At 54.1% G+C, this 19,908-nt stretch overlaps 9 protein-coding genes and 1 non-coding gene across 10 annotated transcripts; 5 read left to right on the forward strand and 5 right to left on the reverse strand.

Moving 5' to 3' along the window:
• Positions 1 to 115: 115 nt before the first annotated feature.
• Positions 116 to 997, reverse strand: BO66DRAFT_327513 (ankyrin repeat domain-containing protein; the record flags this gene model as incomplete). The annotated part of the gene is made up of 1 exon (XM_025643953.1): positions 116 to 997. The coding sequence occupies one exon, from the start codon at positions 995 to 997 to the stop codon at positions 116 to 118; it is 882 nt and encodes a 293-aa protein (XP_025501882.1).
• Positions 998 to 1,318: 321 nt separating this feature from the next.
• BO66DRAFT_327758 (Zn(II)2Cys6 transcription factor) lies at positions 1,319 to 3,599 on the reverse strand (the record flags this gene model as incomplete). Its single annotated transcript, XM_025643967.1, has 3 exons — positions 1,319 to 2,542; positions 2,593 to 3,085; positions 3,247 to 3,599. 3 exons carry the CDS (start codon positions 3,597 to 3,599, stop codon positions 1,319 to 1,321), a joined length of 2,070 nt encoding a protein of 689 aa, XP_025501883.1.
• A 1,179-nt stretch (positions 3,600 to 4,778) lies between these two features.
• Positions 4,779 to 6,084, forward strand: BO66DRAFT_393297 (Hsp20/alpha crystallin family protein). Its single transcript, XM_025647726.1, has one exon. The coding sequence runs from the start codon at positions 4,884 to 4,886 to the stop codon at positions 5,970 to 5,972; it is 1,089 nt and encodes a 362-aa protein (XP_025501884.1). The 5' UTR covers positions 4,779 to 4,883; the 3' UTR covers positions 5,973 to 6,084.
• Positions 6,085 to 7,684: 1,600 nt separating this feature from the next.
• BO66DRAFT_393298 (putative isochorismatase family hydrolase) lies at positions 7,685 to 9,077 on the forward strand. Its single transcript, XM_025647727.1, has 4 exons — positions 7,685 to 8,075; positions 8,137 to 8,449; positions 8,506 to 8,725; positions 8,782 to 9,077. The coding sequence occupies exons 1-4, from the start codon at positions 7,992 to 7,994 to the stop codon at positions 8,870 to 8,872; spliced, it is 708 nt and encodes a 235-aa protein (XP_025501885.1). The 5' UTR covers positions 7,685 to 7,991; the 3' UTR covers positions 8,873 to 9,077.
• Positions 9,078 to 9,318: 241 nt separating this feature from the next.
• On the forward strand, positions 9,319 to 11,633 carry BO66DRAFT_378032 (uncharacterized protein). Its single transcript, XM_025645774.1, has 4 exons — positions 9,319 to 9,995; positions 10,048 to 10,155; positions 10,210 to 10,510; positions 10,561 to 11,633. Exons 1-4 carry the CDS (start codon positions 9,707 to 9,709, stop codon positions 11,240 to 11,242), a joined length of 1,380 nt encoding a protein of 459 aa, XP_025501886.1. The 5' UTR covers positions 9,319 to 9,706; the 3' UTR covers positions 11,243 to 11,633.
• BO66DRAFT_378035 (NAD(P)-binding protein) lies at positions 11,337 to 12,744 on the reverse strand. The gene is made up of 3 exons (XM_025645775.1): positions 11,908 to 12,744; positions 11,558 to 11,833; positions 11,337 to 11,502 (listed from the first exon to the last, which is right to left on the reverse strand). Exons 1-3 carry the CDS (start codon positions 12,501 to 12,503, stop codon positions 11,376 to 11,378), a joined length of 999 nt encoding a protein of 332 aa, XP_025501887.1. The 5' UTR covers positions 12,504 to 12,744; the 3' UTR covers positions 11,337 to 11,375.
• Positions 12,745 to 13,242: 498 nt separating this feature from the next.
• BO66DRAFT_393303 (SGNH/GDSL hydrolase family protein) lies at positions 13,243 to 15,559 on the reverse strand. The gene is made up of 11 exons (XM_025647728.1): positions 15,291 to 15,559; positions 15,219 to 15,225; positions 15,103 to 15,139; positions 14,962 to 15,014; positions 14,773 to 14,891; positions 14,697 to 14,715; positions 14,559 to 14,648; positions 14,417 to 14,510; positions 14,286 to 14,345; positions 13,987 to 14,223; positions 13,243 to 13,927 (listed from the first exon to the last, which is right to left on the reverse strand). Exons 1-11 carry the CDS (start codon positions 15,490 to 15,492, stop codon positions 13,622 to 13,624), a joined length of 1,224 nt encoding a protein of 407 aa, XP_025501888.1. The 5' UTR covers positions 15,493 to 15,559; the 3' UTR covers positions 13,243 to 13,621.
• Positions 15,560 to 16,038: 479 nt separating this feature from the next.
• Positions 16,039 to 17,106, forward strand: BO66DRAFT_472926 (uncharacterized protein; the record flags this gene model as incomplete). Its single annotated transcript, XM_025652999.1, has 3 exons — positions 16,039 to 16,267; positions 16,317 to 16,954; positions 17,009 to 17,106. The coding sequence occupies exons 1-3, from the start codon at positions 16,197 to 16,199 to the stop codon at positions 17,104 to 17,106; spliced, it is 807 nt and encodes a 268-aa protein (XP_025501889.1). The 5' UTR covers positions 16,039 to 16,196.
• An 889-nt stretch (positions 17,107 to 17,995) lies between these two features.
• Positions 17,996 to 18,114, reverse strand: BO66DRAFT_t228. Its single transcript has one exon. It is a non-coding gene; the product is annotated as a tRNA-Leu (tRNA).
• Positions 18,115 to 18,624: 510 nt separating this feature from the next.
• BO66DRAFT_133924 (phenol acid carboxylase) lies at positions 18,625 to 19,632 on the forward strand. Its single transcript, XM_025642002.1, has one exon. The coding sequence runs from the start codon at positions 18,930 to 18,932 to the stop codon at positions 19,449 to 19,451; it is 522 nt and encodes a 173-aa protein (XP_025501890.1). The 5' UTR covers positions 18,625 to 18,929; the 3' UTR covers positions 19,452 to 19,632.
• Positions 19,633 to 19,908: the final 276 nt, after the last annotated feature.

The following is a 19,908-nucleotide window of genomic DNA, read 5'->3' on the forward strand; positions in this document are numbered from 1 at the left end:
GCGAAGCAAGGCTGGTCAGCAGAAGCCTCAGATGTCAGGTAAGCGCATATTGGTCAGCAGCCTATTATTCAGCATCCTAGACCCCCTCCTCCTCCTTGTATTCACTGAGCACCCCTCAGTCCATCAGTTCGATCAAGTCTTGCCTACCGGTTCTCTGCGCATTCTCCCGCGCACTGCCAAACGGCCCTCTCAAGTCCGGATCTGCCCCTTTCGCCAGCAGCCACCGCACCCGATGTCTTGCGCCCACCACAACCGCATAGACAAGGGCATACCGATGCGTCATGTGCTGCGTCTCCTCCGCCGCATTCACTTTTGCACCCCGCTCGACGAGCAACTCCATGATTGGGATCTGCGCACGGTCGGAGTCTTCGTTCTGAAACTTCTGGTTTGGATAGACATGTGGATTCCAGCCAGCAGGACATCTACCCGCCGCGCAGTGCAGCGGGGCGCCCTCGTGGATATTTGCGCCCGCATCGAGAAGTAGACGGACGGATTCGAGATTCCCGTAGTTGGCGGCCAGTTCGAGCGGAGTCAGCCCTTGAGCGCCCGTGATTGGGCCCGGATCGTTAGGACTGAACCCATGGGCGAGGAACCATTCCAGCACAGGGGCATCGTTGACCACCCGACTCAATATGATCCTGTCTACAGGATGGTGAGTGTGGGGGTGCCATCCGCGACGGTTGAGAAGATCAAATAGTCGAAGGCGCTGGTCTTCTGGGCCTTCAAGGATGCTGACAGGGGTGCGTTGAAGGATGGGGGCGCCACTCGTGAGGAGATACTCAGCTGTTTGGAGGTTCCCTGCCTGAAGGGCATAGGTCAAAGCTCGATGCAGAAAGGCTGGGCTCAAAGGTTCTGTGGACAGTGCCTCCTGGAGGGCTGAGAGAGGACCCTTCCGACAGAGGTGGTCGAAGGGGGTGCTTGGGGGTGGCGTGCGGTCAATGCAGGTGCGATCGATGGGGGAGCTGATGGGGAGATCATTGTAGTAGCCAACACTCATGGGAGTTCCAAATGCTGGTCGCTGCATTCTTGAGGCCGATTGCACTTGAGCTGCCTGTGCTCGCTGCATTGCCTGCTGCTGGAGAAGACGCAGTGCGTGTTGATTGGAAAGTGCATGTTGTTGAGGCATGGTGGATTGGTGATGGGATCATTGACCAAGACGTAGCTTGCCCCCGTGCGCGGGAGGAGCCTCCTTATATACGCCGAGTGGCAGGTGGAGAGGATTGGGCTCCTGCTAACCCATTTGGGAAGGGCCATTTTGGACCGTGGACCGTCCGTGTACGGCATTCAGCGCATGCCATCGCCGCTTCTGCATTTGGCTTCATGGCTGCGCAAAGATCCAGTCCATCGGAGACAGGTACACTTGGTTCGGATCGATGCCCGTCTGATTGAACCCGAGTAAAGAAGCGTAGTCAATGGCATCTGCCCGGGTGGTGGAACCCAGAATCTCTGCTTCACCCGCGACACCATGAGCCCCAAGGCTTATGTTCGCATCCATTTGAGGCGAAAATCTCTGCGTGCCACCAGCTGCTATGGCATCGCTATTTAGCGGTTCCAGATTACTGCGACCGGGGAAAGATACTTGCATTTCGAGTATCCTTCTACGAATGTCCGCTACCATTCGTGGTGGTTGTGGTATTCCGTCAGGCGATGCTGCCTCGCGCGCTTCCCAGGCCTGAAGAACGAGGCGCGCGATGACCACGAATATAGACGATTCATTCGCCACGCTACCCACGCTGCGCGCCTCGTAGTTTTCACTCATTGCTTCCCAGATCGCAGTGGTTTGTTTCGCCGATCGTCTCCGCAGATCTTGGAGAATGTGTATGTAGGCGGGTAGCGGGAAGTACATGAGCAGAAACCACCGATATCCCACGGTGAGTGGGGAGGCCATCAGTCTGGTGTCCGAGCCGAGGACAGTAAGGGCATGGTCTAGAGCCTTGTCCAGCGCGGATTCTGTCGGCTTTTCGCGAGCTTTTGCCTGTTGGGTGTAGTATTCGAGGAGATAGTTCTTGGCCACTGTCCCACGTACCGTCCAGAGAACCATGTACTGCAGAGGATTGTCGAGGCTACAGGAGGCGAGATACTTGCGCTCTATAGTATTCTCGAACTCGGCCATGTCGCTGGGATGCTGTGATGTGCCCACCATGCGATGGAGGAGGGGATTCGTGAGGTCAAGATGAAAGGGACTATGACGGATAAAGTCTGCAATCTCACTCCGAGCCACAGTAAAGATTGCCTCGGTCGGTCGGTCGTGTACGGCAGGCATTGCCGTCATCTCGGGTCGGAGATCAAAGTCGTGTATGTTGGCTGGTGGCCGACAGTCCCAGGTTGGTTCTAGTGGAGCTGTTCGGTAGTCGAACATCTCGCAAATGCGGCTATCGAACAGGATGAGAGACCACCACAGCCGGCGGCGCATCTCCCCTTCCAACGCCGGGTAGCGAGCATTGGCCGCTTCTTGATGTAGGCACATACGGCGCGCGATGCGGATAGCCACAGCTAACATGGAGGACAACGACCGGGGATCTGTATCTTGACGTATAGACACCTTTTCGAGATCAGTATTTGCAAAACTAAGAGATGATCTTATGCACCGACCAGGTAGAGAAACAGCGCAGTCAAACTGTCGCGATCGGGTGATCGAAAAGCATCACAGCGCCGCAACGCCTGCTGGCAAGCGAGCTGGTAGCGACCTATTTTCTCTTTGCGAGTAGCGCCGAGCACCTTCCGGCAGTCCTCGTCCGTGCAACTCAGCAGAGCCATGCAGTAGATGCTGAACATTAAGGCCTCCAGTGCCGGAGGGACCCGAGCTAAATCGGCTGCGGCGTCGATGATGCGGGACTGCAAGGTTGGCGTGTGGGTGACCTTGAGCAGTGGGTCAATGTTATCCAGATACGTCTGCCAAAGTCGAAAGATTTGAGCCTGGTCTGGGTGCGTGGCTGCAAGATCCATGTCGGTCGCTGCAGGGCCGAACAAGAGAGAATCATTCGGTTCACGCTGGTACATCTGATTCCAGACAGTCGTAATCACGCTTTGATTTACATCCTGGCCGAGACCACCATGGGTTGCCTCATCGTCATGGTCAGGGTCCCTTGCATCCGCTGCCTGGGGGGTACATCAGTCCAGTCATCCCGATCTCAATCTGCGACTTGCATTACCCTTTGATTCATGGCATGCCACAGGTTTCTATATGAGATATGAGCTAGCTGCACTAGAGATTTGCTTTTGTTCTGTAGCGGTGAAGGAACCTACACTGCTCTGGGCTTCGCATCCGATCGTCGTTCTAGCTCGGACCTGCATGAGCTTGGCTCCCTCTCACCGGGTGAGGTCGGGTCATCCGGCGAAGGATGTAACGGCTGAAAAGGGATGTTGTTGTCGCGTAGAAGGTCCTCATAGTAACGGAGACGCTCTAGGAGGTCGCGCTCGGCGAAGCGTCGACGTCGCTGGCGCGTAGCCAGCACACACTCAGCGCCCGCGCGAAGGCAGTTGGCACAGGGCGATTTGCGATCGCATCTGATCTTGCGTTGCTGACAAAGCACACAGGATAAGACTCGGTGTGGCTTGGAGCCAGAAGCGGTGGGGGGCGACTCTGCGGGGGTGGACATGACAGACAACAACGACCATTCTTGGGAGACAAACGGATGGGCGCCGTCAATGTGATGGGTTGTAGACGAAAGAGAGAGTCCGAGGCAGGCGCGACGCCGGCCGCCGGAGATTATGGGCTGCGGTGGCAGCCTGAGGCATCCAGCTGCTGCCTTGCTCGGGACTTGGAATTCCCGAGGCTGCTCAGCATCTTTCACCACCTTCTGCCCTTCGATGATTTATGTTCAATCTCAGGATTGAGCCATCAAATTCACCTAGATCCATGATACATAACGGATTTTGAGATGTAGAAACCACCTGCATGGCCTTACATAACTGGAACTAGAGGTAAGAGCTATAATTCTACTCGACAGACTGCAAATTAACTCCTGGAGAACATCTAAATATACTCTCAAAAGGAAAGGATGCCCAGCTCACGTACCAGGTACTCATAGCTATAGGGTGCCGACGTGAAAGGGCTTTGTGTTCCCGGCACGGATAGGGTCAACATCCCGAGGTCAAAGCTTAAGCTCTCATACATGAGTAATACTGGTATGTCCGAGAGGTAAATCACCCCCAGATAAGCAGTAGTACTGTACTTGAGGCTGCCAATGAGCAAGAGAGCCAAGCAGATGTACGTGGCCTGGGGTGACTCAATTACAAAGCTCGATGCCTCGTTGGAGGACGCTGTGAGTCAGCGGAGGTCGGCCTTCACATGGCAGCGCCACAGACAAGGATCCATACTTGCTTCTGGGTCCTACGCACTCGTAGCCACTGTTCAGGCCTATGGGGTGTTGGTGATAGGGCTGCAACGATGCGCCTGCAGGCAGTAACAATGCGAAGTGTGGCTGAGGAGGTGGCGGTGGTCCTCGGGCTTGACTTCTTGGTCTGGCAGCTCAAGCCGATAGTGGCTCGGGTCTGAGTCACGGTGCGCTCTCATTGCGCCGCGAAAGGCCTAGCGCGGCATTATCTCCGAGCGCAGTCAGAAGTCCGAGGCTCGGGAAATACGAATTCCGCCTTATCTCCGACCGGCAGCAGAAAGTGGCGAGTGAATGCATCCAATGCATCCCAGGCTGGCAACAAGCGTTACGACGACTATATCGCGGTGGCGAAACTCTATCAAAACATCCAGCCTGGTCACCTTGACGACAATCTATAAAAGCTGTAAAAATCCCGGGCTGATGATGACGATCTCCATCCCCCAACACTTCATTCCATTCATCCCTTAATCACAATACCTTCTCTTCCTCTACATCAATTCACTACTACCATATCTCTCCTTAAAACAACAACGACGAACGAACAATATGGCTTCGATACGCCAACTCAACCAAACTGCTCCCTTCTGGGACTTTATTGCCGAGATTGAAGAACGCGGGTTCTCCCACCACCATGATCACGACAACGATGCCACCGACAATGAAGAGCAGTGGCACGGTCGAGGAGGTCGCCGTGGATGTCGTGGCCCTCACCACCGCCGCCACCGCGAGCCCACCCCGGAAGACGACGAAGACGACGAAGAAACAATCCACGAAGTAGAGCTAGAGGAATCATCCTCGGATAGCTCCGACGAAGAGCACGATGAGCCCCGCGGCCCAAAGCCACACCACGGCCGCAAGGGTCACGGAAAGCACGGCGGATTCCACGGCAAGGGACATGGCGGTCCTGGTCGTCGTCGCCACAGCCCCGGACCAGGTGGTCCCAGAGGCTTCGGACCCCGAGGCGGCCCTGGGCCTTTCTCGGGTCATCGAGGTCCCCACGGTTTCGGGGGCCCCAGGGGTAAATTTGGCGGTCACCACTTTGGCCCCCGCGGCGGCTGCGGTCCTCGCGAAGATGTCGACTTCCTTGAGCCCTTCGGCCCTCACAGAGGTCACCACGGCGGATTCGGTGCCCGTGGTGGTCATCACGGACCGCACCCGTACTGGGGAGGACGCAAGCACATGCGCGGATTCAAGCATGGCGGCCGATGTGGTCCTCCCCCGCCTCCTTCGGGCTTCTTCGGACCCTGGAGCCGATTCGGATTCGACAACAAGAACAACACCGAGTTTCAGCCCGAAGTGGATGTCTACGATACCACCGACGCTTTCCTCATTCACGTCTCCCTCCCCGGTGCCAAGAAGGACGCGGTGGAAGTCAAGTGGGATCCGCGCAAGTATGAACTCAGCATCTCCGGTGCCATCGAGCGCCCTGGCGACGAAGAACTGCTGAAGGCCCTGGCGCTGGACGAGCGTCGGGTGGGTGCCTTCGACCGCAAGGTGCGCCTGGGCAGTGCTGCCCACCCGGTCGAACTGAATGCCGATGAAATCACGGCGGAGATGGAGAATGGGGTCCTCAGTGTGCGGTTGCCCAAGGTGGAATCGGATGTGGTGGTGGTGACCAAGGTTGAAATTCAGTAATTGGCGCTGCTTGTCGGGTTACTTGCTATGAAACTGGGGCGTTTTGGGGATTCTTGACATACTTCTGGCTATAGTGTTTTGTGTTTAATTTACGATGTCTTTTTGTCGCAGCATGATGCATCTTCGGAGAGAACTGCTAAGCGTAGTTCGTAGCCTGTATCCCAGCAGAAGCTTCTGAGTGTAGACGGCTCGTAGTGTAATTTCCCGTGCGAGCATGTGATGAAGATTGACTTTGACGAGCGTGGAGGTTTCATCCTCTGGGAAGTTTGTCGGAGTAAGGTAGGTAGACATGGTACTAGGGACCCAACACCGCACCAGGTCGTATATATGAATCTATTGGATATTACACTGGTGCGCTGATAATTGATACGAACCCTCCAGAGGCTTCGGTCCCTCCTTCGACTCCATTCCTCATGTATGCACAATCCTGGTCGTCTTACTATGCATCACTAGCCACATTTAGCGTACTCGGTTCGCCATGCAGAGTCTCGGAGTCGGAGGCATCGGGGCAGGAGGCTCGTATCGCGCCACGTGCCGAGTCCCATTCATGGCAAGATACGCGGTTCGTTCTCACGCTGCATCAGATCTCATCTTGGTTATCAGCCAGGAAAGGAAGGTACATAGAAACCCCACCGGGGACCCTCCGATCCCCGACAACACGAGGCTCTAGAGTGGAAATCACTTTAAATTGCCCTATTTCGGCTCCGACTCCTCGGGAAGTATAGTATAGGATACTACTAGTATATTGGTTGATACACAGACTGCGGTGAAGGTGTCACTGGGGAGAGTCCGGCCTGTTCGACTGTGCTCCCTAACCCATGGAGGTAAGCTTCCTGGTGGCTGATGGCGCAAGCAGAGCAATATGGGTCATCTTCTCGTAATTGCCAGCGATAGATAGCAATTTGCGAGCCGTTTCTGCAGCGCGACACACCGGTGCTGCAGACGATTGTCCCGCTTAGCCTAGATTCGGGTTAGGGTGGAGCGAGACCCCTGTCATGCAGGGACAGCAAAGCTGCCGACAGAGTCTCACTCCCCCATTTTATCCAAGGCCCGGCATTTGAAACACGAGAACGTTCTGCAGCAGGTCCGGGTGATTGGCGTAACCACTCCCTGTGGAGGCTTGGGCATAGCGAACCGCTGCGATCTCTCCCTCCTTCATAATGCCTCATTCTTGGCGGAGTTGGGGCTATAATTGCCGTTAGATTGATAGCAGATTGTCCCCGCATTCACCCGTCATTTCGTAATACGGGACATCTGATGGAGAATGTAAGACAGAGGGATACTGCTTTAGGGTTGGGCGGTTCTGCTAACCAGCAATCAAACGTAAATGGGCGAGCGAGATGACATCCCGCCGGGGCAAAGTGGTTGGAGAAGGGGACAAGGGACTCAAGGGAGTGGCATAGGGTCCATTTTCCCAATGAGGGTTATTTAGTGCGAATTAGTGCACCTTCATACGGGCTTGTTTGTCAAGTGCAGTGGTGGTGTGCAGTGGCAGCTCATTCGAGAATCCACTATCAATCTAATTTGCGGAAGGTGATTGGATGGATCGGTACAACTGGAGATATTGAGTGGGGAAGAGCAACCCTGAACACGGCGCGACTTCCTCCGGGCGCTCGGTTGGCACGGCGCGGCACTGCCAAGCCCGACCAGTCAGAATCCCATAAGCAATCCATAATCCGTGCTCCGTATAGGGAGTCACCAGCGCAGTGCAATACTGTAGCCCTAACCCCGGCTCATCGTAGTCCATCTAGTCCCTCTAGTCCCTCTCCAGGCTGCAGCCAAGACTTCTGCGATACGAGATCCCAGTCGCTTCGAGATGAGTAGATGGTTGACAATCATGACCCAATGCTGAGCATACCCTTCCTGTTCGGAGACACCAAGGGCTTCCAGATGGCAGATGCCCAGGTATAAAGAGGCCCTCATCGCCCAGGCAAATAGAGAATCATCAGAGACTCATCACTCCGAGAATCCCAGCAAGCAAAGACCAAGCCAGTCCAGCAGCACCTTCTCAGCTTCAAAATGCGTTTCAGCAACATTCTCGCAGCCCTGGCTCTTGGAGTCTCCTCTGTTCAGGCGTGGAACCGTATCGACAAGGACAATGCGGTAGGTCCTGACAAGAACGCCCTTGTGGTTCGCAATTTGAGTGTCTGACACTTCTCTCCAGGCCCTCCTCGTGATTGACCACCAGGTCGGTCTGACCCAGCTGGTGCGCGACTACAGCACCAACGACTTCCGCAACAACATCATTGCCCACGCTGCCATCGGCAAGGCCTTCGACCTGCCCACCGTCTTGACCTCCTCCTCCGACACTGGCCCCAATGGTCTTCTCCTCAAGGAGATCACCGACATGCACCCCAACGCCACCTTCGTCCGCCGCCAGGGTGAGGTCAACGCCTGGGACAATGCTGAGTTCCGTGCTGCCGTCAAAGCCACTGGCAAGAAGCAGCTGATCATCGGTGGTATTGTCACTGAAGTTTGTAAGTCGCCCTCTATCGATATATAATCTGAGACATCGGGAGGCTAACGATCCCAGGCACCGCTTTTCTGGCTCTCTCCCTGATCGATGAGGGCTACGAGGTGTATGCCAACACCGAGGCTAGCGGTACCTTTGATGCCAAGCTCGCCATCGATGCCAACCGCCGCATGGAGAAGGCCGGTGTCACTCTGATGGGCATCTTCGGCATTGTCTGCGACCTCATGCGCGACTGGCGCAACACCCCCGGCCTGCCCGAGCTCCTCCCCTGGCTCGACCAGTAAGTTCTGGACGATCCTATCGAATCTTGTTCTGTGGTGCTAACGACCCCTGCAGGTACCAGTTCGCTTACGGTCTGGTTGCTCGCCACCACGCTGGTGCCATTGTCAACGGTACCCTGGCTGCCGTCGAGGAGACCCTGATCTAAACCTCGTCCGCGCCACTCGGGCACTCCGAGGCTGATGGCCTGTAGAGCAAACCTGGCGAAGGTGGCTTTAGTCTTCGTGGGTGCCCGACCGCTGCCCCCTTGTCAAGATAAGCCTTGGACTTGGTTCTAGTGGCTTTGGTTGTGGTCTCGGGTGTTCGAACTATAATACAGTCTTGTAATAGAGAATGGAGTGATTTTTTGAAAATTTGGTCGATGACAGCTGACAGCCAATTCACTAATGCACACGTGAGAAGCTTGTAAGCCAGGATCCGGAACCGTTAGGTTCAGGGACTCTTCCGTACCCTTCCGGCTACTCTAATCCACTCAACCTTTCCTAAATTTCCAGGATAATATTTCCGCTCCAGATTCTGGCACGGACTGTAGTATAACATGGCCAGTATGTCTACCTCATGACTGAGGGGTTGTTCTCCTGTGATGAGTTGAACCGAACTTCTGCCAAAAAGAAAATGGAAAAGAAATTATAACAATATGGAACATGGCAGAATCGCGTTTAGGCCGAGATTCAGGCCCAGTGCCCCATGTTTGGAGATTCGGATTGTTTTCCATAACCCTACTCCGAAACATGAAGAACAAAGTAAGATTGATCATCATGAGAGGTTCACTTCATCTTTCCAGAGACCTGCCAAGATCGTTGCAGATGGTCAACCAACCACATATCAGAGTCTCCAAGTCCGCTATCTCCGCTATCGCCGACTCACGTCTCACTCCTAACTCACAGTAAGTTACTCTTCATTATCCTCATATAATCAACTTTAAGTGATTGTCATCTACATCGACTGCATACGCACGAATCACAAAGTCAAATACTTCAACATGCACCTGGAGTTCATCGACGGCAACACTGCCATCTCAGCCACCACCCGAAAGCGCATCCGTAGCCATGTGGCTCGAGGCAAGAACGCGGGGAGACGCCTCGCACGGCCGTCCCGGCTGAACAAAGCCCATATCGATCCTCCGACTTACTTCCGTATCCCTGCCCTTCTTCAGAGTCAGAATACCAAGGAACATCAAGAGGCTATCTGCGACATCGAAAGACCCATCACGAGCGGTTTAATCTTCCCGGTGGAGATGGAGCCACAAACTCGGGACATCGCACACAAGGGTATGTCCGATCTACAGAGCAGTGGCACCAATGGCATGTTAACGGTCTCTAGCGTTTGACTTCATCCGTGACCTACGCGGTGCTCCTGGGTTATTTCACATCGTTGAGGAACCAAGCGCTCCTTTAATTTGGGTCCAATACATGTTCCTCGACGCCGCGTGTGAGTGATCTGGTCATTTTGACTTGGCCATCGAGAACGCTGACGGCGAGCAAGACTTCCATTCAGTCATCGCCACGTGTCTGTGGATTGTACCGGGACTCATATCCGAGCAGCACAGAGTCACCGAGGCTTCGCGCCATTTATTACACACTCTACGCCTCGTCAACGGCCGGCTGGCCGGCGCAAACTCCACCTCGGATGACACCGTAGCGGCCGTCGTGGGCATGGTGCACTACGAGCGACACCAGGGGCAATTCCGACGCGCTCTCATTCACACCCGAGGGCTGCGGCAGATGGTCGACCTGCGTGGCGGGGTTCTAGAGTTGGGATGTGAGCTGGCAAGGAAGATATTTCTGTATGGGTTGGCAAAGCTGGCTGTGATACGTTCCGCTGACTAGCATTCAGGTGTGATATCGAATGTTCGTTCCAGCTGGGCTGTGAGCCCTTGTTTTCTGTTGAAGAGGTCGATGCTGTGACTTTTTCAGCAAATGACTCTGTGTTGAGACCCACTCCAACGACATCTGGAGCCGTCCCTCAAGAATTAAATCCATGTCTAGCCCCGCTGCTACGACATGGAATGCATATTGCACTTGTGTACAACACCATTGGAACCGGTAAACGACCGAAGCTTACATATTATTCTCATTTCGATCTCGTTCTATCCTTCGGCTATCGGCTGTTACAATTCAGTCCATTGCAGGGACCGCGGCCAGTTAGTCATCTGGACGATGTCATTCACCTTGGCTTGATAATCTTTCTCTGCACTTTCATTCGACGACTGGATCGTGGCATCGCTGACAACAATCTACTTGCGAAACTACTTGTATCTGTGGCCGAGAGGGTGGAGACCGATCGTGGAACACAGGAAGCACTGCTGTGGGCTCTGCTTGTCGGCACAGCATCTATCTTCCAAAGGGATATCCCGGAGTGGTTTACGGCGAGGGTTGTAACTCTTATGCGGAGTCTGGGGCTTACTACCTGGGAAGATACTCTATACTTACTTCACCAATATCCATGGGTCAATGCCCTTCACGATGAGCCTGCCCGAGGGCTTTGGCAAAAAGTGTCTCCGTCTTCTGATACATGATTATTGAACTAATAAAAGATAATCATATTGATGACAAAGCTATGAGCAAGATAGCGCATCCTGATACTTGAGAGGTTCTCTAAGTAATGGATATCCGGCACAGTCTTCTTCGCAATGATGCCCGACCATTCAACTACTGCCTCAGCATAGCTTCCACACATCCCGGCTCAACCGACTCCAGCACCTCCGCCAGAGCATTCCACATTCGTTTCTGCATTGCTTTCCCTTCTTCGTCGGTCACCCAGTCGGGAATATCCTTCCTGTATTCGAGCATCAGCGCAGTTCCTGAGATAAATGTCAACATGCAAATCTTACTCGCCCATCTCGCACGAATGGAGAAGACACCCATGGGATTCCCTCCCCGCCACCGCACCATGCAACAGCGTCCGACTCCCATCTTCCGCCGTCCGCCCGTAAAGCCGATGCATATCAGTGATCTGTGCCTTGCGGTCCGACGGAACATTACGGATCAGTTCAGTCGTGCAAAGCCCGGGACAAACAAGGTTGAAGACCACCCCCGTGCGCTCGACGGGCAGCATAGTCGCGAGGTGCTTCAGGGCCAGGATCTCCATCAACTTCGACAGGGGATAACTACCGCATGCATTAGCTTGGTCCTTCTCTTCATCAGATCACAAACAGTGACTGAACAGTAAGAAGACACTCACCTCTTAGCCTGCAACCCCTCATCTCGTTCAATCCCCACCAGCGGATCCTCCCAGATCCCCTGCCACTCCTCCTGGGCTGTGAACCCGATCCGACTTGTCACCATCACCACCCTGACCAGCCCACCACCACTCCTCTCCGCACTCTCCCGCATCTTCCCCGCCAACAGCACAGCCAACAAGAATGTCCCCAGCACATTGACCGTCACAGACAAGAGATGGCCCTCCGCGCGGACAGGGCCCATCATCGCCACCGCCGCATTCTCGATCACCGCGTCAATGCGCTCCAACTCTGCAATGGCCCGCTGCGCAAACGTCTTCACCGAATCAAAACTGCTGAGGTCGAGGTGCCACACCTCCACCACGCCGGGACGAGTGGTACCGTTCTCGATCGCGTCTTTCGCCCTCTCGCCAGCCTCGAGACTCCGGACTGCCAGGATCACCTTGTCGGCTCCGAGCGCGACGAGACGCTTGGCTGCTTCCAAGCCGAGGCCGGTGTTCGCCCCGGTCACGATGTAGGTTCTCCCTGAGATGGCCTCGGGGGTGGCGAGGAGGGGGAGATTGCGGCGTTGGGTCGAGACAATTTCGTCGACGGACATTGTCACTTCGTCTGTATCTTGCTTTGCTCCCGGGGAATGTAGATCTAAAGGGAAAGGAGATTGGCGTTGATGGCTGTTAGTCCACCTGAATGGAAGCGGTTTCTCGGAGTCGACATGCTCTTTATACCCATGGTCGGCGGTGCGTCATGTTTGCTATGCTTGATCGGAGTTTACGGAGTATGTGATTTCAAAGAATAGTAATGATTTCAAAGATGTTCTTAAGTCCGACACAGCATTGGATCTTGGGGTTTAACATCAGTATCTCCATCAAGGTGACGATGTTGGTTGACACTCCAGGTTCGACCACTGGGAGAGTAGTGTCCTAATCGGGTTAGCTGGGGGATCCGCGGGCGCCCCCCGTGGGTTCGAGCGGGGCAACTTTTGGCCACTGGCATCGGGTCATGACTCAGCTTTGGCACCTTCAGGAAGATTGATACTCCGGGCTAGTTCGAAGATGACCGTACTTCTGTCACGTGAGCTTGCGGTTCACCTCCAGCTCTTCAAGGTTTGTACTCGGGATTCCTCAAGCCCTCAACAAAAAAAAACAAAACCCCGACTTTTGAGAAGAAGGTACAATGTCAGCTTTCAGATTCACTGGTCAAGATCTAGATAACAACCTCGTTAGCTCTATAGCCTCTCTTCTGAATGCTGCCGGCGTTCTGAATCTACTCTGGTGAATCATCATGAGTTGCGCAAGCAAAAGGTGGCATTGCTTACCCTTTACCTAAGATAGTAAGGGCAGGCATTGACATACGTACTTCCCAACCATCGCCAAAAATGTTTCGGGAATGGATCCAAGTGGTGGGATGCCACTTCTCCAGCTGCGTACGACAAACCCTTGAATCCACATCGATCAATATAGGAAGCAAAGAAAAGAAGGAGGAAAACAGCGCAGAAACAAAGTAATGCGACCGGGGAAGCTACTCAATAGCCTCCCGCGTAAGCATGCGGCAATGATCCACTATGTCACATAGGACGATCCCACGGATGCTCAGACACGCTCTGTATATGCACAGCACCCCCATGCTCTAATCGAAATGTGCAAGGCATCTCAGCCTGAATAATTACACTATACACGGTCGGGTCGACCCAAACTGTACACTCCCCTCCCACAGAAATCAATACCCCTCCTGGTCGTTCCAGTACAGCGTCCCGTGCTGCACCTCGCCGGTCGGCTTGAGCTCCCAGCGCAGGACCAGCCGCGTCCACTGCAGCAGATGGCTGGCCACCTTGATGTGGCCGACGTCCGTCGGGTGGTTCTTGGGGTTGATGTCGTTGTGCTGCAGGATGCCGTCGGTGTTGAGGTAGTGCACGAAGGTCCAGCGCAGGTCCTTGAAGTACTCGTACACCCGGATGATCTCGTCCTTGTACTGGATCGTCGACTTGTACTCCGTGCCGACTTTCTGGAAGGGACCCCATTGCGACTGGCCGACCGTTAGCGGCAGTCGACCGACATGAGCAAATCGGCAGGTGGTTTGCTTACCATAAGAACGATTTCGGCTTTGGGCCACACGCGATGGATCTCCTCGACCATGTCGACGTACGCTTGGTAGAATTTGTCGCCGGGCACCTCGTTCGGGTGGCGCCAGTCGTTTCCGCCCATCTGGATGAACACCAGGTCGGCGGGTTGCTCGGCCGAGTTGTCGAAGGCGGGAGGGTTGTCGCCGTAGAATTGGTGGGCACGGGCTCCGGGGTCGGAGGCACGGTTCCACCACCAGGTCTGCAAGTGTTAATTCCGGGTAAGTCTGGGGACGGCGTGCAGTTCGAAGATTGGGGAAATACCATTCCGTGGACGCCACCGCCGTAGCATTGCATGTCAGCCAGGCAGACACCGGGGTAGGCCTAGATTAGTAGGATGAGTAAGAGTGTGCGTGTGCGGTTTGAGGGGCCTATTAAGAGAGGGTTCAACTGACAGTGATGGTAAACTCAGCATCTCCGAGTCCAACGCCGTAGAGGAAGGACCAGGACGACAAGGTCTCGTAGGTGGCATATTGACCCCCGGCCAGCCTGTTCGGTCAGTACCTGAACACGCAAGCATCCACCATGTACACTCACGAGCCTCCGATGATTTCCACCTTTCTCTTGTAGGGAGTGGGTTTCGTGATGTAGGCGTCCTTCGCAACGGAAACGCCCGCCAACTGGACTGTGCAGGGGATAAGCAGCGGAACGGCATGCGCGCAGAGACAAACTTATCCTATGCCCCAATTCGTCACTGGCAAGTTGTCAGCCTCCAGGTTCTGCACGGCACAGGCTTATCCGGTTCGCGCACCTCGCATCTCAAACACATTGCTCTTGGTGTCGACGCCATCGGTGAAGTCATCGGGCCCGATGAACTGGTAGGTCGCATCGGCTGTCACGTTCGAAAATCGCCAGTCCAGAGACCCAATTCTGTAGTATTGTAGTTGGTATCGCGGGATGATCGAGAGTGAAGGAGGTAGGATGAAAAGGGGGAGTATACCGATAAGCGACGAGGGCGCCGTTGGAGGTACTGGGGCCGAAACTTAGAGCTAACTGGAATGTGGAGTCGCAATGCGTCAGCCCTTTTTCTGTCTTCTTCCACGGTCGGCACGGTCGGTCGCGGGGAGGATAGAAACCTTACCTTGTTGCCGGAAAACTCAACCTTGATCCCAGGGGCTCTAGGCGCAGAGAGGCAGAGAGTTAGTGACCTTGAGTCCGGCGCATGCCATTTTTCACGGAAAGAACAGAAAAACCCACGACCACCCTGGTCTTAAATTAGCCACCAACTAGAGCGATTGAGGTATTTCCCACCACTCGAGGTGGACTCACAGGAAATGTGCTGGCTATCCCAACGGCCTTTGTAGGCAATCTCCGGAACCCCCGCGTCGTAGTTGCGCCAGGAGTCATCGAGTTTGATGGGGGACTGTTGGCCGGGGTAAGGGTCCTCGCGTGGCTGGCCATTCTGCAGAATGGTGGCAGCCACGGGCCAGACCCGGAGGAAGAGGAGGAGCAAAATGGGGGCGAATCTCATGGTGTGCACCAGCAGCCTCGGAGGGAGGGAAACTTGACGGTCACAGGCAGAGAAGACTCATGATAAATGATAAAAGAGCAGAGCACATGCGAACGGGGGTCGAACAGAATTAACGGTCAGGGGCGACCAGCGCACTCACTTGCACCAAATTCCGCCCAGCCCAGCCAAGCCCACGGCCAAGGCTGCATTTCCCCAGCAGGGCCAGCACTGATGATGACTGGTGGCTTGCCGCCGATTTCCGCGCCATGCCCGCCCATTATGAGGTGATCGCTGACCCTGATTCGCTGTCATACGCAGTCCCTTGATGCCTCGGCGCTAAGGCGTTAAATACCCACAAACATAGCAAACACCGTCATTCATCCTTCACTGGGCCCTCATAGGCTGGCGCGTTGTATGTCGACTAGGTAGAAGTATAGGACCATTCGATTCAAGGTTCCAAGTTCATGGTCCACGCATCTGTGCTTCCTTTCAATGTCATCTCTCAATCTCTCACTTGATAACAGCTTCAGTCCCTTCAAGTCACTTTATCCACCTACTATTCCCATACCGGCATATATCATCATCCATCATATCATCATCCATCTCATACCTATCTCACCGAAGTACTAGTTCTCTAATTCTCCCACATCTTCCCCGCTACACCAACCACACTTCGCTTACCTCACTACTGGATTCAAAACATCTACTCAAAAAGTCCTTCAAATATGAAAGAAGAGAGTGACAAGAGCCTGAGACCTGCTAAGCAGATTCGCATCTCCCAAGATGAGGGCAACAAGTAAGCATTCTCCCCCCATCTATTTACTAGGCACTAATCGCAACGCAAGATATGAAGGGGCTTGCTTGACGATCATGGTGGGCCCCGGAACAAGTCGCTACACCGCGCATGAGAAGATGGCTCGTGCATCTTCGCCCTACATCGACAAACTCCTGCGGGAGCGCACCACGCGCATCATCGATCTCCCTGGCGAGGAGCCTGCGATGGTGGCCATGTATGTGCACTGGCTCTACCATCGCACGCTGCCCGTGATCTGCGACCAAGCCCAGCAGGAGTACCTCCATCTGATCAAGGCATACGTCCTGGGGCTCAAACTACTCGACACCCAGTTTCAGGATACCGTGGTCGATGCTATTGTTGAGCAGAGACAGTCCAGCTCCCAGGATGGCAAAAGTCCCGCTCCCAGCCGCGAAGCGATCAAATACGCCTACTCTCACACTTCTTCCTCGGCCCCAATCCGTCGACTCCTAGTGGATATCACCGCAAACCGCACAACTGATCCCAAATGGCTTACTTCCACTGAGAACGATATGCCTAGGGCGTTTCTTCTGGAGCTGGTCGCCAAGCTGATGTGCCGCCGTGCGACGAAGAAGGAGCCTCTCGACCCCTCCGTTTATCATAAGCACGCGCGTGTCTCCAACAATGCATCTCAGGCAGAGGACGATTTGGGACTTCAGGATCAATCAGGTACTTGGGCCATCCATATGTATAAGGCAGCACACTCACATCTTTGCACGACAGGAATCTCCCAACGAGATTTCTCGGGTTCACGATTCGGGATATTCGCGAGGAAACGTAACCTTGATCATATTATCTCGGCCAACCGAGGGCTCGTGTGATGCACTTTTGGGAAGATGTTACAATGCACATGGGGTTGGGGGTTTTTTTTGGGATCATAAGGGAATACGGTTCTGAAATGATAATAAGGTTCTTGCTCTCATATGCCAAGCGGTACCAAAGGGCTTAAGTGACGTGAAATGACAATACCAGTTGACCTTCTTGGTCGGACAGTCGCCCAGTAGATTCACTTTCTCTGCGATTATGGATTGAGAGTCTATGCCTTGTTTCATTCCAGAACTGTAGCTTTGTAAATAGAGCCCTCCAACCGGCCAACAATGGTAAGTCTTTGTGCTCAGTATGTGAATTTTAATCGCCCTTGAGTGCGATCGATCTACCGCGACCAGAGAATGTTGCTGCTGGTACTTCTCTTTTACTCTCTTTGCCTACCTTCCACATATGAAGCAGACGGGACAGAAAGATCAACAGACTTAGACTTGAGTTCAGTCATTGCAGTGTCCTTGTTTGCAGCATCATTCACTGAGAAATGGTTCGACTCACCCGTTCAACTGTCCAAGACGACGTTGTAAGCACAGAAGGACCGTGCATCGGTACTGAGCAATGTGGACGGAGGGCGAAGAGTGCAGTCGAAGCATGGGTCAACAGTGGAGTCGTGGACAGGACAGTGGGGCATTCAATTTCCCTGGATTTCTTCCGTACCGGTCGGGGTGAGTGAAAGTCCACCAGGGAGATAAGCAAGTAAACTCCGGGAGTGAGGTTGTCACGCCCTGCCTTTGAACTTTGACCTATTCGCATTTTGGAATGACATGTAGGATGTAGCTTGTTCATGTAGATACAGACGGACAGAAGCTGGACGGCAGGATTGCCACACTGTAGTAAGGCAGAGCCAGACATCGTTGCGTGGGGAAAAAAACCAACAGCAAAAAGGTATGACAAGAGTGGGATTCGAACCCACGCCACTTGCGTGACTAGGAATGTTGCTCGTTGGAGCGAACATGGATGATCAGGTTGCCTGACCCTAGCGCCTTAGACCGCTCGGCCATCTTGCCTTGGTGACAGAAGGGCCACTTGTTTGATTTTATAACGCGCACATCACGTAGATATCCTTCGCACCTGGGTTCTGTCCAGCATCAGCACAATATCCCTGCAAAACACTAGTGATAAGCTATTATCACATGGAGGCGATATGATGTGTCTCTGGAGAGCTCACCAGGCCACTCTAATGTGCCTTATGATTGATGGCGACCGGGTCTAGAGGTACCCTGGTCCGGGGCTGTAGCTGGGGTCAGATATATATCTAGCCGCCTGTCATACCAGCGTCCCTTCCCGAGTTTCAACAGCAGCAATGGCCATGTTGTCATCATCCACAAATGATTTGTCCCCAGACATCAACCAACAAAAGAGATTCCAGCCACAACTTCATAATCCCTCAACAAATGTGTCCGCCCCGCTACCATAACCGTTGGTAGATGAACCCGGATTTCTGGCAGCGCTGCGACGCTCCCCATGACATGAGCTTACGAGATTCGTCCTTCCACCAAAATAAGCTCGAAAGGCCTGAATGGAGCAACTGAGAAGATGGCGGTTGGCATGAGCCAGTTCCCTGGGTCGAGTGACAAGGCCGAGGAACACCGACAGCCTGTCAGCCTGTACCAGCGAGCCGGGACTGCTAGATCGCGATGGATTGGTGTCACCAGTCCGACTCCGATGAGTAAACGTCTCCATTGAGGACGAAGAACGCTATAAAGACCAAGACCACTGCAAAGCCTCGCAGAGAACCAAGCTACTGCTCATCGAAATCTCGACCCTCCCGAGCTTAGCTGTACCCTCATTGAATTCCCCCTTCACTGCTGCATCATCCGACATGCCCGTTCTCCCCAAGCTTGAAGGCTCAACATTCGACGCCGACCTCCGCGATCGGCACATCATCTACGACTACGCGGCCCACGACGGCAACGGCAACCCGGAGAAATGGCGCTACGAGATCTGGTTCTTCAACGAAGACCGGGTGGTCTACGCCATCCACGGCGGCCCGATGGCCGGCCGCAAGAACTTCCAGGCGGCAACGTATCAGTGCATCCGTCCCGGCGAGCTATGGCAGGTCAACTGGTTGGAGGAAACGGGGACGATTTGCTCCTTGGTGTTCGATATCTCGAGCCGACGCTTGAGTACGCTGCTGGGCTTCTCGCAAGGCCACTGGACCCAGAACGAGGCTGCGCATGGCGACAAGCGCAACTTGGAGGATTTTGTCCGCTGGCGCGAGTTGGCGAGGATTGGATCGTCGCAGGCGGACCGAGTGATGTTGAGTGAGCAGGCTGTCATCCTGCAGGATTTCCACGGAGCGGGGGAGCTCGAGCCGATTGATCCGTCCTGGCCAACGCTGTAAGTGGCTGGACGTGGCGCCAAGTGGCTGGATTTATGCATACCTGGTACTGTACACACTAACCTAATGCTGTACGGTATGATCCAAGTACACCCGATAGGTCAACTCTGGTCATGCAATATGATGTACAGTACCGTAGATGATGCTGTGTTCATAAATGCCCAAGCCCGCTTTCGATCCGGACAAGCTTTGGTAAGCCCACCAAGGATCAACTCGCACGTATAAGCAGCAATTCTGATATCTATGAGCCATATCGCCGACCTGCATGTAAGCTCTACGTCCATTGTGACCTGTCATACAACAGAGACATGGCAGAGTCCCGGCACCATATCCGGCGCTGGAATGCACGATCCATGATGATCCTGGACCAACGCCTCGGGGTTTCCGGCTTTCGGCGCCTGCAAACCCCGCCTTTGCCTACTATATAAAGAACATACCAATCGGTCCCTGCTGCAATCAA

This window comes from Aspergillus aculeatinus (genome assembly GCF_003184765.1).
Source record: "Aspergillus aculeatinus CBS 121060 unplaced genomic scaffold BO66scaffold_37, whole genome shotgun sequence".
Classification (NCBI taxonomy): domain Eukaryota; kingdom Fungi; phylum Ascomycota; class Eurotiomycetes; order Eurotiales; family Aspergillaceae; genus Aspergillus; species Aspergillus aculeatinus.